This window comes from Alligator mississippiensis, chromosome 3 (assembly GCF_030867095.1).
Source record: "Alligator mississippiensis isolate rAllMis1 chromosome 3, rAllMis1, whole genome shotgun sequence".
Lineage (NCBI taxonomy): Eukaryota > Metazoa > Chordata > Crocodylia > Alligatoridae > Alligator > Alligator mississippiensis.
Genome location: NC_081826.1, coordinates 81,481,676 through 81,497,172, shown reverse-complemented (window position 1 = coordinate 81,497,172; position 15,497 = coordinate 81,481,676). Strand labels below are relative to the sequence as shown.

Here is a 15,497-nt window from a genome sequence, read left to right as displayed (position 1 = left end):
TGCCCCAGCCCCCTCACACTTACCGACTCATCCACCACCACTCTCTTGGTACGATCCTCAAGCCAATTTGCCACCTACATTACTTTGTGATCGTCTATGGCACAGCCATTCAATTTCTTTACAAAAATAGGATGAGATATCATATCAAAGGCCTTCTTAAAATCCAGGTAGATGACATCTACCTCATCCCCTGCATCTAAGTATTTTGTGTCCTGGTCATAAAAAGAAACAAGGTTAGTCAGGCAAGATCTACCTGCTATGAACCCATGCTGTTGCCCGTCAGTGTTATATTGCCCACTGGACTCCTACAAATGTGATCCTTGATAATTTTATCAAGGTTTTCTTCCCAAGGACAGAGGTGAGACTAACCACTCTATAGTTACTCAGATCCTCCTTCCTCCCATTCTTGAAAATAGGGACCACACTGGCCCTTTTCCAGTCCTCTGGGACCTCACCTGAGCACCACAAGTGCTCAAACACCCACGCAGTGGCACTGCTATGACACTGGTTAATTCTTTCAGCACCCTTGGATGGAGCTCATCCAGTCACACTGACATAAACACATCCAGTCCCTCCAAGTGTCTCGTTATTAGGTCAGCACTTATAGTAGTTGGGCTGGTATTCCTCCTGCTTCTATCTGTAATGCATTTGGGAGATTTGTCTAGATCTGTGCTCACGAATACAGAGGCAAAAAAACTCACTGAAGAGCTCTGCTTTGTCCCTCCTATCTGTCAGCAACTGCCCTAGTCTATCCTATAGGGATCCTATGCTGCCATGCGTCTTCTTTTTGCTCCCTATATACCTGAAGGACTTTTTGTTGTCCTTAATTTTTGTTGCAAGCTTAATTGAACCTCATGAGCTTTCTTTTGGTCCAATCCTCCAATTTGTCTAGGTCTCTCTGAATGCTAGCCCTACCCACCCCTCCAGCATATCTACTCCCCTCCCCCAGCTTGGTGTCATCTGCAGACTTGCTGTGGGTGCACTCTATGACATCCTCCAAGTTACTGATGAAGATACTGAACAAATTAAACTTGATGCCTTTCTCCTAATAGAGATATGACAGATGGGACCAATGGGATCTCTCATAAAGCCTATGGGGCTAAGGTAGAATGTTGTACTGATATTGACTCAGCTAAAGATCTAGTCTATTCCAGTAACAGTGCTCAAACTACTTTACATTTCTGACTGAAAGCTCAATGTGCTGTTCTAGCCAGGGCATACCAGGCTATCTGCTTAGAAGCGGTGAGGAGTGACCCAAAAAAAGGAGAGTAAAAATCTCTCTCTCTCTAGGAACAGCTGTCCTGTTCAATTCAGTGCCAGCAGTGTTACCAACAGTGCTGCAGACAATAGTGGAAGAGTGAAGGTGGATCCTCAGAAGTGGCATGAGAAATTTTCATTTGGTGCCAGGGTTGCTCAGGGTATTGAAGTTGGCACTAATCCTGCGGACTCCCGTTTTCTTAGCTGCTGGAACACTGCTGTCATTCGTTGAACCACAGGACTTCAATTTTCTGTCCCATTACTCAGAGCTCTCCCTGAAGGCAGCACAGCTGCTTGAAAAAACAGTGCTTTGCCCAAGAAGCTGAGAGCTCAGGGTCTCTGCTATAAAGGATGTCAGGGCCAATTCCTGCAGTTGCGAGGAACGACCTGGCAGGACGCGTTTCTTCTGAAGAAGGCATAGGTGTGGTAGTAAATAGGACACTCATAACGGGTAGCATCCTTAGTTCAAGCCTGGACAATTCCTCTTCCATAAGGGTGGAGCAATACACAAAGGTGTACTTTCCGAGATGTAGTTTGAACCTTGCATCTCTTGATTTTTGGGTACAGGAGGAAAGAGCAGCAGTTAGAACATCTGTCAGTGATAAGTCCTTCACCTAAACAAAAGAGGACTAGAACTGAGGGGGAGGAAATCAGACTGGTGCATAAAGGACAGGGTTCAAAACCTATAATTTCTAAGTCATATCATTATATCTGCCTCTACAGAGGGGCATGAGGAGAGCAATCAGATGAGTATCTGTTTAGACAAAGACAACAACTAGAGAAAAATGTGAGTAGCTGTTTAGACAAACATCATAGCATGTCATATACCACAGGTTTGTCATCTCACTTCCTCATGCAACTGAAGAATTGTGAAGAGAGAACTAAAGGATGGTCACAGATGCTCTATTAAATATGACTACCCTAAAAATTCTGAGCTTGCATCCTCTTCTCTCGTATACTTTATTTCCCCCTCTACATATCATTAATATGCAGAGCCACACAACTGCTTTATCACTGACAGGACACAGGCCTTTACCTGGTATCCCCTGGTAGTAGCTACATAAGCAAACCAACTGTGTCAAACTACTTTCAGCCTACCTATCTACCATCGTAAAACCATTATTGGGAGTTTGCATGAATGAGGTCTGCATGCAGCATGGGATCCACACCATTACTCAAAAAAGAAAAAAAAAAGAATACTCTTTCTGCAGGAAATTCTAAAAAGTTGTTCTGAATTACAACGGAAAGCAAAAATTTCCAGTTTCCTGAGGATTGACAATTCTGAAAAATTTCAGTAAGATTCTCAAAATGAAGCATGAAGATAAATACCTCAATTATTAAATGTGTAAAACTATCAAAATATTTTGATACTGCAGTAAAACCAAAAAAATCAAGTACCATAAAAAAGTAATTTAATTTTTTTTGTCAAAATGTCATCAGGATCAGCCCATTCCTATAAAACATTTGTATTTAAATAAAACTACATTTTCTAAACAGAAAATTCTTCTATCAGAATTATTTTTACCATCTCTACTACTAAAAGGGCAGAGAGAAAGGGGAAGAGATCTTCACTGTGCTAGCAGGTTTGTGTGTGAAGGCATCTTCTCCCTAGATGACACGTGAAATCCTTAGTAAAGAAAAATTCCATTATAATGACCTGAGTGAGTCTGTTAGATTTTAAATCCTGATGAGTTAGATATGCCAGGGAAGCTGGTACAGCACAAGTCCCATCCTTCATTCTTCCCCATCACCATAGCTAAACACAGACAGTCAAAAAGCCCAAGGCTGAATCAATTTAATCTTTGCAGATTAGTCTAAAATGTGTAGATTGAACTGATAAGCAACTGTACAGACATTCACTTTTGATTCCAGAAATGCAGCTACATGCCTGCAGTAGCCCAAGCCAGAAGCCAGGGGATTCTAAAGCACACCTCCCTGCTCAGCTGCAGCAGACAGTTTTGGAAAAGGCTACTGCCCATTCTGAGACAGGGTTTGCAAGAGAGGTACAAAGCATCCTGGGATGCTGGGGGCCTGAGAGTTAACTTGAATCTGGAGGGGATCTGGAACAGAAGTTCAATAAACTGATTTAACCTAAATCAGTTAAAAGTCTGATACTACTTCCATTCATGCTCATCTTAAACTGGTTTTGGCCATTTTGCAAGTAGTTTGTGCACTCTGAACTTCTGTTGTGTTACAGATTTGAAGCAGTTTCCAATCGCTTATACCAGTTTGTGTGTAGTTTCTACCCCTACCCAGCTCACACACAGACCAACTTTTTCCTTTTCCACCAACCTCAGCAGTCTTTCCTACCTTGAGCAGGGGGGCTGGACCTGATGATCTCCGAAGTCCCTTCCAGGCCCAACTTTTATGAATCTATGAACCCCTTCAGACCTCCTTGGCCTCAGAAAAACAAAGAAATGAGCTACTTTCTGGCCTGTTTGTAACAGTTTTCTTGGCCAGAGTGGCACTGACCAAAAAGAAATACTGTTGGTTGGTTGATGAAAAAAGTTCCATTCTGGTAAACAATCCATTCAGGCTAGCAAGAGCAAAGCTCCATTTTGAAGAACCACGTATATATTATTTATTACTGCAATAGGTAGAGGTATTACAAAATTACCACAGATTCATAGACATTAGGGCTGGAAGGGACCTCAGAAGATCATCGAGTCCAGCCCCCTGCCCCAGGGATAGGAAGTCAGCAGGGATCATAAGATCCCAGCAAGATAAACATCCAAATGCCTCTTGAAGGGGTTCAAAGTAGGTGCCTGAACCACCTCCAGCGGCAGTCTATTCCAAACCCTGGGGGCTCGGACAGTAAAGATGTTCTTCCTTATGTCCAGCCTGAAATGGTCATGGAGGAGTTTGTGACTGTGCAACCTTGTCACCCCTTGGGGCACTCTGGTGAACAAACGTTCCCCAGATCCTGGTGAGCACCCCTGATAAACTTATATGTGGCTACCACATCACCCCAAGCCTGCACTCTTCCAGGCTGAAGAGTCCCATGGCTCTCAGCCTCTCATCATAAGGTCTGTTTTCCTGACCTCTGATCATGCATGTGGCTCTCCTCTGCATTCTCTCAAGCTTCTCCACATCCTTTTTGAATTGTGGAGCCAAAACTGGATGCAGTACTCCAGCTGCAGCCTCAGCAAAGCCGAGTACACTGGGACAAAGACATCCTGGGATTTGCTTGAGCAGCATCTATGGATGCAAGCCAGCGTTTTGCTAACTTTACTAACTGCAGCATCACATTGATGGCTCATGTTCATCTTGTGGTCAGTCATAACCCCCAAGTCCCTTTCGTCCGTACCATCTGCATATCAAAAATACTGATATAGATCACCCTTTCCTACAGGTTTTCCTAAATATTATACAAAACATCTCAAAGCCACCATTTCTTATCTGACACTTTCATACATCCCAGTATACTTGGGGGTTACATTGGACCAAACGCTTGCCTTCAAACCAGGAGAGAAAATGAAAGGGAAAGTCAGCACCAGCAACAACATACTTCTAAAGTTAGTCACCTCAAAGTGGTGCTGTGTTTATAGACCTATCAGCAGCATACAACACTATCCTATGACCCTTTTTGCAAGTAACCCTAGAGTCCTGAAAGACAGCGTCACGGCCTAGAGGCTTCTGAAACAGCCTGCTTTTCACTGATGTTTTTGCAAAAGCAGTAACCTTCAAATAACCTGTAAAGATTGTAAAACAATTTAAGAATAACCATTTATCATAATTAACTGTTAACTATAATGTAACAGATTTCATACCACAGTATATTAAAAATAGCTATATGATACCAATAGAGCTTAAGTCAGCATTGAGTACAAACACAGAGAGGATGAGCACATCCCCACATGCAGGGGCATGGACTTGCAGCAGTAAAAACAAAAGTAGTGGCATGCGGGCTTTGGTGCAGAGCAAAATGCCCACTTTGGAGAAACTGTTGTTTCCCTGATCCTCCTGGCTCCCAGCAAGCAAGAAGTGCCAGGGCAGAACAAGAAGACGGGAGATACTCTGGTCAGCAGCAAGAGTATCCCCTGGGAAGACTAAGCCTCTGTGTCTGCAGGCACATGCTCCTGTGGTGAGCACTGCGCCATTTTTTTTTTTGCAGCATTTACTTTTTTTACTACTGGGATTTCCCAGTAACAAAATTTACCCTTGCAAATTTGCAGCACAAGGCATATTTTAACATGCCAAGGGTACGGTTTGTGGTGTCACAAGGAAGAGAGAGGAAAACAAATATAGAACAAATTATAACACTAAAGTTAATGATCATAGACTAACATGATGTCTGAAGTAGCATAAGTTACAGTCATGATAGGGATCATGTGGAGTTCTAGGCTGGCCACCAAAGAAGGAAATACCTATATTTGAAATAGAACAAGTTTAGACTGACCACAATGGGCCCCCTTCGTGATCTGGAAATAAACGTGCATATGATTGTTATAAGCTTGCTGACTATGCATAAGGACGGATGGGCAAGAAGGAAAAAGAGGGAAAAAAGTAGACAACCACAAGACACATGGAAATTGGACATGAACAATGATCAAAACCTGAAGAGGTGGTAGAATTTGATTAGATAACAGTAAACAAAGGAACTGTGAGGTATAAAAGAAGAGATTACATGGGAAGCAAACTGGGTACATAACATCAACAACACCACAGTGGGGGTGCACAGAAGCCCCCTTGCATGATGACTTAGGCTGGCCAACGACATCACCAAGAAACAGACTATTCACCCTATATGTAATGTATCTTATCATTTCACTTTGCTTTTTTAATCTGTCAATAAATCAATGTATCCTGTATGACTGGAATGGTCTAAGATCTCACTGTTGCTGCTCCAGCCACCTCAAATCTACCTGCTGTTCAGGTGTAACAAAACAGTCAACCATAGAAACCTGCTTGCCAAAGTCTACAATATGGTGCACGACTACCACTTAGTGCAGCTCATCCAATCTCTTTTGGAGAATACACATTTTCAAGTACAGCTGTGCAAGAAATGGACCTGCTGGAGAAGACAATACAGGGGCCTCCCACAGGGTAACATGGTAGCACCAAGCCTTTTTAATATATATACCAATGACCAACTCATACAGAATATAATACAAGGAGCTTCATATATACTGATGATCTATGCATCACATCGCAGGAGAAGGACTCCACCACTGTCAAAAATAAATGGACATATGCACTGAACAACCTCTCAGATTACTATAAGAACCAGCTTTGTGCCAACCCAACCAAAACACAGGTCACAACTTTTAATCTACACCATAAAGAAGCCAAGCAGAAATTAAGCATCACCTGGGATGGAATCCCACTGACTAACCACCTGAAAAGTGTGTACTTGGCGGTTAAATTGGACCAAACACTTATCTTCAAAACACAGGTAGAGAAAACGAAAGGGAAAGTCAGTGCCCGCAACGACAAATTTTGAAAGTTGATCACCTCAAAGTGGGGAGCAAACTCAACTACATTATAAACCACTGCTATTGCCCTGTGTTGCTCCACTGCAAAAGATGGATGTCCAGTATGGGAACAATTAGTTCATGCCAAGAAACTAGATGCAGCTCTAAACAACAGCTGCTGTGAAATAACAGGATGTCTAAAGCCTACACCAAAGGATAGCCTGTACTTACTGGCTGGTATTGCACCGTCTGATATCAGAAAAAAGGTAGTGAACCAAAAAGAAAGATCATGGCAAATGGAAGACACCAAGCAGGCACTCCATGGTCACATAAAAGTAACTAAGTGGCTTAAAGTGCAAAAGAGTTTTGTGACCAGTGTTGCGCAGTTGGACACGAGAGCTGACCGGGTACAACTGAGGTTATGGAAAGAAAGACTATACACAATCAGGTGCTCTAAAATAGACCAAAAACCCCAGGAGGACCTTCCCAGAGGGACTGATCTAGACTGGCCAACAGGGTAATGCCTGAGTTGCCTGCAAATGCAAACTGGAAGATCAAAACCAAACAGGACTCTACTGACTAATGACACAAATATATCCAAGTGCAGTGAAGTGCAGACTGTGGAGCGCCTGCTTGAATGCTAACTCCTTGGCCAGAGCTGTATAAAGGAGGACCTCACTGCAGCAATGGAAAGAGCCACTGCTTGTACATGATTCTGGAAAAAAAACAAAAATATGAGAAAATACAAAAATATTAAATTATGTACTTACAAGCATCATGCTAATACTAACAAACATGATGGAATCTGAGTACAGAGGTATTCACTCATTGTGATTTAAGTAAAAATGATTACCATGGCAAGCAGAAGAGAGAGAGTTTATAGTGAGAGGTGCATTTAAGAGGCACTGAATAACTCAGTACAAGTTGTATATATCTTTGACTTTTGCTATTTGTTGGCGAGAACAATCCAACAAGATTTTAGTTTTTCCGAGAATTCTGTTAAAATGAATATCATCCTACAACCAAAGGTGAGGGATAAGAGTCTCTGTTTACTTCAGATTACAGAATCATATTTAAGTCCAAATTCAGCTGAGAGAACTATCATCCCTTGTGCAGATTGGAGAAATTAATAATAAGGAATAGTGTAAAAAATGGAAGAAATTAGTGAAAAGGAAAGAATACCATCTAGCTGAAATATAGATAATATAAATAATAATATAGATAATATTTTTAGATCAATCAGATGTGTGATCTAAGCAAGTATTTCATTTCTTACTGTACCACTATCAGCCTTAACTAATACAAATTAACTTAAATCAGATGATCTCCTGAGGTCCTTTCCAACACTGGGATTCTATGAAATGTCACATTTGTGGGAAGTGCTGAAGAAACTGAATGACTTCCCAATACATGAATTTCCAAAGTGTAGGAATAATACTAAATAATGTAATGCTGCCTATGTTAAATACAGCATTTTAGACTGTGGAAATGTTAAATTAGAACCTTAATTTAAAGAAAGGCATTTGGTAATGGGACAGCCATTCCAGAAAACACTGAATGGAAACTATTCTCAATGGTATAGAAATGATTATTTAACCTTCTACATTAAGCACAATTTTGAGTTTCACCTTCAAATGACACACACACATGCACCCCCCCCTCCTCCATGGAAGCAGCAATTTATCTTCTGAATCATATGCCAACTACTTTACATTTAATGTCTGTGATGAGACATCATACAGATGTTTTCCAGTATCATGTCACACTGTGCATACTCAGAATTTTAAATGGAATAATGGTGCTGCAAAGCCCCATTTTACACAAGCTTAGTGCATGTATATATAAAACACTGTGTTATTGAAGAAGGCTTCAGCCCTAAATCCTAAGAATTATGGTACATGGCATATCCTTTTTACACTTTCTTATTAACTGAGCTTCAGTAATGTTTACAGACCACAACCACACTGAGGAAGATACCATACAAATAAGGATAAGACCCTTGCTTTGAAGGGCTTGCAATCTAAGTACAAGACCACAGGCAACAGGTGGCTGAAATAGATGAAGGGAACACAAGGAAAAAAATCATACAGGGTCAGTGTGAACTATATGGTATGTCTACAAGGTATAATGCAGTGTCCCACAGAGATATGTAAGTTAGGTCTGAATAAGGCAGCTCAAACACCACAAGCAGTACAAGTGCTTTGTCTACCCTAAAATACCTTGCCTTCACTGGGCTTTCAAGTGAAAGCAGAGCACTGCATTAACAGCTATGTTGCTTCTAATACCTAAGCTAGCTTATTCAGATCAGGTACTATGTACTGCATAGAGAGATACCCACAGTGACTGCAGAAAGCTAGCTGCCTCACTAGTGAGGGGTTTTTTGGGTTATTTTCATAAGCATCACAGGAGAGAAGAGTTTAAAAGAAGAATTTGAAAAAGATCGCTTTACAGATATTTTGGGAAAGTCCTTTTATGTAGAAAAAAGGCCCTGGGAGAAAGCAGAAAATGTCTGAAATGGACAATAAAAGTCAGCACCATCTCTAGCCAGAAGATGAGAAGAAGAAACATGTCAAAAATGATATCTACCTTTACCTCAGAATTAAGACAAGTGATGCTGCAAAGGGTCAGCCAGTGAGCCTAGCCCGCTACCCAAGGACAAGACAGCATGAAGACAAGAAGGGCATGCTAGCTATCCTATCTTCTTATCAGTTCACACCAGACTTTACTAGCTTTGTTTCTTTCATCAGCATTTCATTTCAATAAAAATGGTAAACAGCAAAAACAGGAAGGGAGACTTTGCTGGCAGACGAGATCCATGGAGAGCAGGGTAGAGATGTACCTTTACAGACTACAATATATCTAGGCGCATTATATCTAGGTGCATAAATACCCACATATACACACCCTGGTTTCACAGCCCCTGAGGACCTGAACTTGGGTTCACCAAAGCTTGTGCTATAACAATATACATACCGATGATATAAGTATAGATACAGATGCTATAAAAAGAGATGATATAGATGACACAGATTCAGGTACAGATGGCATAGGTATAGATTCAGGTGGCATACGTGTTGATGGCATAGGTGCAGATGATAGAGTTATAGATATAGATGATACAGATGGTACAGGTATAGATACAGGTGGTATAGATGATACAAGTATATGCACAGATGGTACAGGCATAAATATAGAGGCAGATACAAATGATACATAGGAACTGGCACAGACAGGGGTGTAGATGCAGACGGTACGGGTATGGACAGACGACACAGATGCAGCTGCTGCAGGCGCAGGTCTAGATGACACCGGCACCGCCGCCGCTGGAGGCCGGCCGGCACAGGTAGGGACACAGGTAGGAGCCGTCCAGCGCCCCCCACCCGGATGCAGCCCATCCCCCGCTCCGCTCACCGATGCCGGGGGCCACGTAGACGAAGTAGAGGCAGGAGGAGGAGAAGGAGAAGAAGAAGAGGCAGGCGAGGATGGAGCGGTTGGACACGCGCAGCGCCCGCCGCAGCACCGACATCCTCCTCCCGCCCGCTCGCCCGCCAGCCCGCGGGCCGCCGCCTCCTAGTGCGGGCCGGCGGCGGCGGCGGCGGCGGCGGCGGCGGGCTGCCGAGCGCCCATGGGGCGGGGCGGGCTCGCGGGGCCGCGGGCGGGGCTGCTCGTGCCGCCGGCCGCCGCCCCTGGCACAGTCTCCGCGCGCCCGGGCAGCGCCAGCATCGCCCCGCCCCCTCCGGCCGCCGGCCCCGCCCCCGCGCTCGCGGCGACTGCGGCGCTTGGGAGGACCAGCGCAGCCACTGCAGCACTCGGGCGGGCCGCTCAGGGGGCGGAGCTCCGCGCCTCCTCCCGCCCAATGGGCAGAGGGGGAAAGGCTGAGGGAGACGGGAACCCGCTCTCCTGATTGGCCGGCCGCCTTGGAACCCGGAGAGGGAGGAGGCGGTTGGGAATGTGGGGAGGGGGGAACTCCCGCCTCAGAGGGGGGTCACGTGCCCCGGCAGGGCGGGCTGCAGAGGGGAGGGCCTGCGGGGAGCGGGAGCTGGGTTGGCAGAGGCTCCCTCTAGGCAGGGTAAGGAGACGCGATACCCTTGCCCTGTCTTGGCTGGAAGGCGGGCGCGCTGGAGAGGCACATGCAGGTTTGCAGCCCCCTGCGTGGGTGAAAAAAAAAAAAAAACAGGCATGAATAAAAGCTCCTGGTCTTAGCAGCAGCGCGACTGAGGAGCCAGGGGAGCGTCTGGGCCACCTTGATCCCTATTTTCATGCCCAGGAGACGGCTTCGCTCTTGCTCCAGTGCCAGCATCACCCCCGTCTCTGTGGTAACCGCAGCAGGCGCTTGGGCAGGACAGGAATATCACGCCAGCACATAGCTCAGCGGCTTGTAGTACAGGAAAGGGACACCTACGCAAGCAGCTGGAAATACAGGAGTGGCAAAGCTATTAGGCCTCTGTGAATAGCAGGGCCAGGTAGAGACATGACACTTTTACCAGTAGAAGTGATTGGAAACCAGTTTATAGCCAGAGCAGAACAGATGTTTGGCCCATGTAGACTGGTTTTAAAATGGGGGAACCTGATCTAAGATTCATAGGCATGTGCCCCCCCTGAGATTGGCTGCCACTGGCTTCTGCAGGCAGCTGTGGCTCACCCCCATCTCCCCTGCTTGCTGCCAATGGGACTGGCGGTGCCTGCAGGCAGTCCGCACTCACTGCCCCCCCTGCCAGCGTCACTGGCAACTGCAGGCAGTCCCCACTCACCACTGACTGACACTGGTGGTGGCAGGTGGTTGCTGCTCGCCACCATGGTGCCCCCCCCAGCCTCAGGAAGCACCAGTCGTTCATGCTAAGGTTTGCACCCCACAGCACACCAAAGGGAGAACGCGTGTTCTGTTCGCTACTGAGCTAAACTATGCTGCTTTCAGAAAACTGCGTAACTTAGCTCAATTCCACCTCAGGCTTTTTGAACATGTTCACCTAGCCCAGTTGTACTTTGGACCACAATTGTGGGATTGGACATCTTTTAAAGTCTAGTTGATTTCCTGCCAGTTAATTTAAGTTAGATGATACATTTGCACATGATCACCTAGAATAGTGATGCTCAACCAGGGTGTTGTGGCACCCTGAGGTGCTTTGGGATCCTTTCAGGGGTGCTGCAGGATGCCACACACATTAGCACTGGTAACTGGGTAAACATGATTCACAAGATGATCCCAGAGTTTTCACATTGGAATCTGTAGCTTTGAAAACATGCTGACCAGTTGCGGTCTTTCCCAGTTATTTACAGCAAGAAATTGCTCCATTATTTTTCTGTGATCAAAATAAAAAAGAGTGAAAACCAAGAGCTGGCATTGTCCAAGGTGTGTTGCAAGTCTATCGAGCGGTGCCTCAAATTTGTAGAGGGGTGCCTCAAATCTAAAAAGGTTGAGGACCACTGACCTAAAGGGACTGGTTGCTATTTACTCTTCAAAACATACCCTAACAAAGACATACCTTAAAGATGTGCAAAATGAGCTGGTTTGGGCTCCTATTCTCCTTCCTCAGTTGAGGAACCTTGGCTACAACCACTTTATTGGGTCAGGTTAATAACCTAGAGTTTACAGCTGTCAAACGTACTTGGTGATGAAGGACAGATCCAGACCCACCTCTGGCAACAGGACAAGTTGTAGTGGAGTTACCTTGCACAGCTGCACCATTCCCCTCACTCCACTACCACTGAAATGAGCCCCAAGCGGGGAGCTGTCACTGGGATTTTGGGGCATCTATACACGTACATTGAGGCTGCTCCGCACTCTGTCATTACAACGCACCAGAGCAGACTCCAGCATCACGTGTATCAGTGCCCCTACACTGAAAAAAGGCAGCGGGGGTGCTTTAACTACAGCTCATTCGACAAAGTTTAAAGTGCCCCTACCGCCATTTTTCAGCACAGGGACGCTGATACACGTGATGCTCTGGGTACTTTAATTAGAGCAGCTCTTAGAGCCACGCTAATTATAGCATCCCCGCCCCCATGCCTCCGGGTGCACATGCATTAACGCCCTTGGTCACAGGGTAAGCAATGGCACCACCAAAACAAGTTCCCTATGGGCATCTGTACCTAGGATTTCAGTCCCTCTAGGAGCTCAGTGAACCAGATGAAAATTTCCCAGGCCAGGTCCAGCCCTGGTCCATATATTTGACACCTCGGACCTAGAACATTCTTCTCCAAAGTGCTGTAGGAGATAGTTTTGTGCCAGGAGGCTGGCTGCTAACAAATGTATGCGTGGGTGCATCTGAGACATTCATAACATTTAGGATGCACTGGAGCTCAGTTCTTTATAAGTGTGCTGGATTTATTCAGATGGATAGAAGTAATGAAAGGAATAAAGCAGGGGTGAGGGTGGCCTTGTTATTTTTCCCCACTCCTCCACCATGTTCAGTTCAATTTTCCCTCAGACACCCAGCCTCCAATGGGGCTTTGCATAGTGTTTAAACAGTTCTGTACATTTTTCAGTTCTTCATGCTGTACAGGTAGCTTTCAGAAGCAGTACTTGAACCCTACTAGTCATCTTAAACTCATTTTTAAGCTCATAATTAATTGGAACAAAGCCATTTTAAACCTGGGGCATCCAATTTGAAGCTATAATGGTAAATGACCCTGGCTGAGATGTTCTTCCTCATAGCTAGTTTTCCATAGTCTGAGGGATCCGATATATCACTTCCTTCAATCACAGGCAAACAGCCTTCTAAATGTGTCATTTTGTACTATGGTATTTCCAGTGTATAAATAAAAACATAAGGGGGAAAAATTGAGACATAAATATGGAAAAATGAACAAAATATAGAAGTGTTAGACACATCATATTTACTTGGTTAATCAGTAGTTTAGTTAAAAAATTACATTAATGACATAATCAAATCTGTTACTTTATAATTAGCATGCCATAATATTGCTATAGTTTGAATGGAATATATAAACATATAAATGTATTGTGTCTAAGCAAAGCTGTGTCCATTAGTACAGTATTTCAAGAGTCCTGCTAGTAACGTATCATTGAGTCAAAGTTAAGAATGTTTTAGAGCCACACAATGTGGCTCTTTTAGAGCCTTTTAGAGAGATACATGATACTTGTCTGAATTTGACTACACAAAACTTGCAGAGACTGGAGTTACCTGTCTGCAGCCTGATCCCTACCTACCCATAAATGCCTCCTTACCCATATCTCCATCCCATCTCCACACTTCTGCTATCTCCAGTAGTCTCATAATTCCCATGTGCAATTATATCAAATGCTTGGCTGAAATCTAGATAGATTAAATTACCATATTTTCTTTGTCTAGGAATCTAGTCACACACACACACACACACACACAGAACATATCGAAGAAAGACAGCATGCTGGTCTGGCTCATTTATCTTTTGTAAATGTGTGGTGGAATTTATCCCATTTTCCATTTACTTCTACATCTTTAACTGCTCTTTCTTCCAAAATTTGTTCGAATGCGTCGCATACCACTGAGGTTAGACTAATGAACCTGTAATTTCCCACATCATTTCTCTCTTAAAAAAACAAATATATTGGCCTTCTCCAATTGTATATATTATATTCCTGACTTGATATATTGGCTAAAAACTCATGCTACTGTCTTACCACTTCATGCCCCAGTTCTTTCATAATTCTAGGATAGAAATTATTCAGTACCTGATTTGAAAGCATTCTGAGTTATGTTTCCACCTCAGCTATGGTAATTTTGATGACCATATCTTCATTGCTATTTGCCATCCTGCCTTTGCCCTCTTGTTCAACATAATTATTCTTATTGAAAACCAAGGAAAATTATTCATTTAGTTCTTGGATCATAATTAGATTAGCTGTAATCTGTACCCTGTTTTCAGTGCCTAGAGGCTCCACTTCTTTTCTTATTAATTTGTATGGCTGAAGAATCCTTAGCTATTTTTTTTATTGTATTTACTCAGTTAAAATATGAAGTTGTTTTCCCCCACTTAACTGTCGCGTGCGGTGGAATTAAACGGTCTGGGTGAGAACAAGGAGGTAATAACACAGAGGCAGAGTCCCTTGGCACTTAAAGCGAAATGCAAAAAGTTTTATTTTTGTACTCATGTTGGTAGTGAGGCTCAGTGTTCTTACAGCTGTTACAAATACTGTAGTTATTCGCTCCCCTGGGAGAGATCACTCGTTCGGGATACGGAGGGGTCGCCCTGGGTTTTGGATATCGGTGGGCGTTCGCGAGACTGGGATAGAATTGGCCAGATTCCATCCTGCTCGTTTAGTCTCGGACTCCGGAGTGTTCTCTTCCGAATTCCTGGTTGACTGATACAATTGTCAGTATCCTCGTGAGCCAATTGGCTTCTATTATTTTGTTCATTCCCTTATATGGTGGTCTCCCCCCGGGTTTGAGTCTCCCCCCAGGTTTGAGTCTCCCCCCGGGTTTGAGGAAGTGCCCAACAGTTACGGCAATAGCGTGACAAGATACGCAATGGCTGCAGCTGCTTATCTGTGAGTTAGTACAGTCAGTACTTTCCCAAAATGGCGGCTGCTTATCTGTAAGTTAGTACAGTCAGTACTTTCCCAAAATGACAGCTGGTCACTCGGGAGCAAGCAGCAAGTATTACACAACATTAACATGGTGGGGGAGAAGCCCCTCATCTTACAATCGAGTACAAGATGACATGGGGCAGGCAGCTGCTGCCTGCCCCCCTCATCTCTGTACTCCCTGGCTCTGTGTACTACCCTGTTGCCCTGTCCTGTCCTGGACCTCCCACTGCACCCCTCCTTATCTTTGTTCTAGTGCTGGCAGGCTCCATTTCTGATTCAGACTGGAGCAGAGGCAT

The 15,497-nt window shown here is 44.3% G+C and overlaps 1 protein-coding gene across 1 annotated transcript in view; it reads right to left on the bottom strand.

Moving 5' to 3' along the window:
* Positions 1-10,411, bottom strand: part of B4GALT6 (beta-1,4-galactosyltransferase 6) — a 48,835-nt gene extending 38,424 nt beyond the window's left edge. Inside the window, exon 1 of the mRNA XM_059724145.1 lies at positions 10,083-10,411. Within this exon, the coding sequence (XP_059580128.1) occupies positions 10,083-10,197 (115 nt within the window). The 5' untranslated portion in view covers positions 10,198-10,411. The remainder of the gene's footprint in view (positions 1-10,082) is intronic.
* Between the last annotated feature and the right edge of the window lie 5,086 nt (positions 10,412-15,497).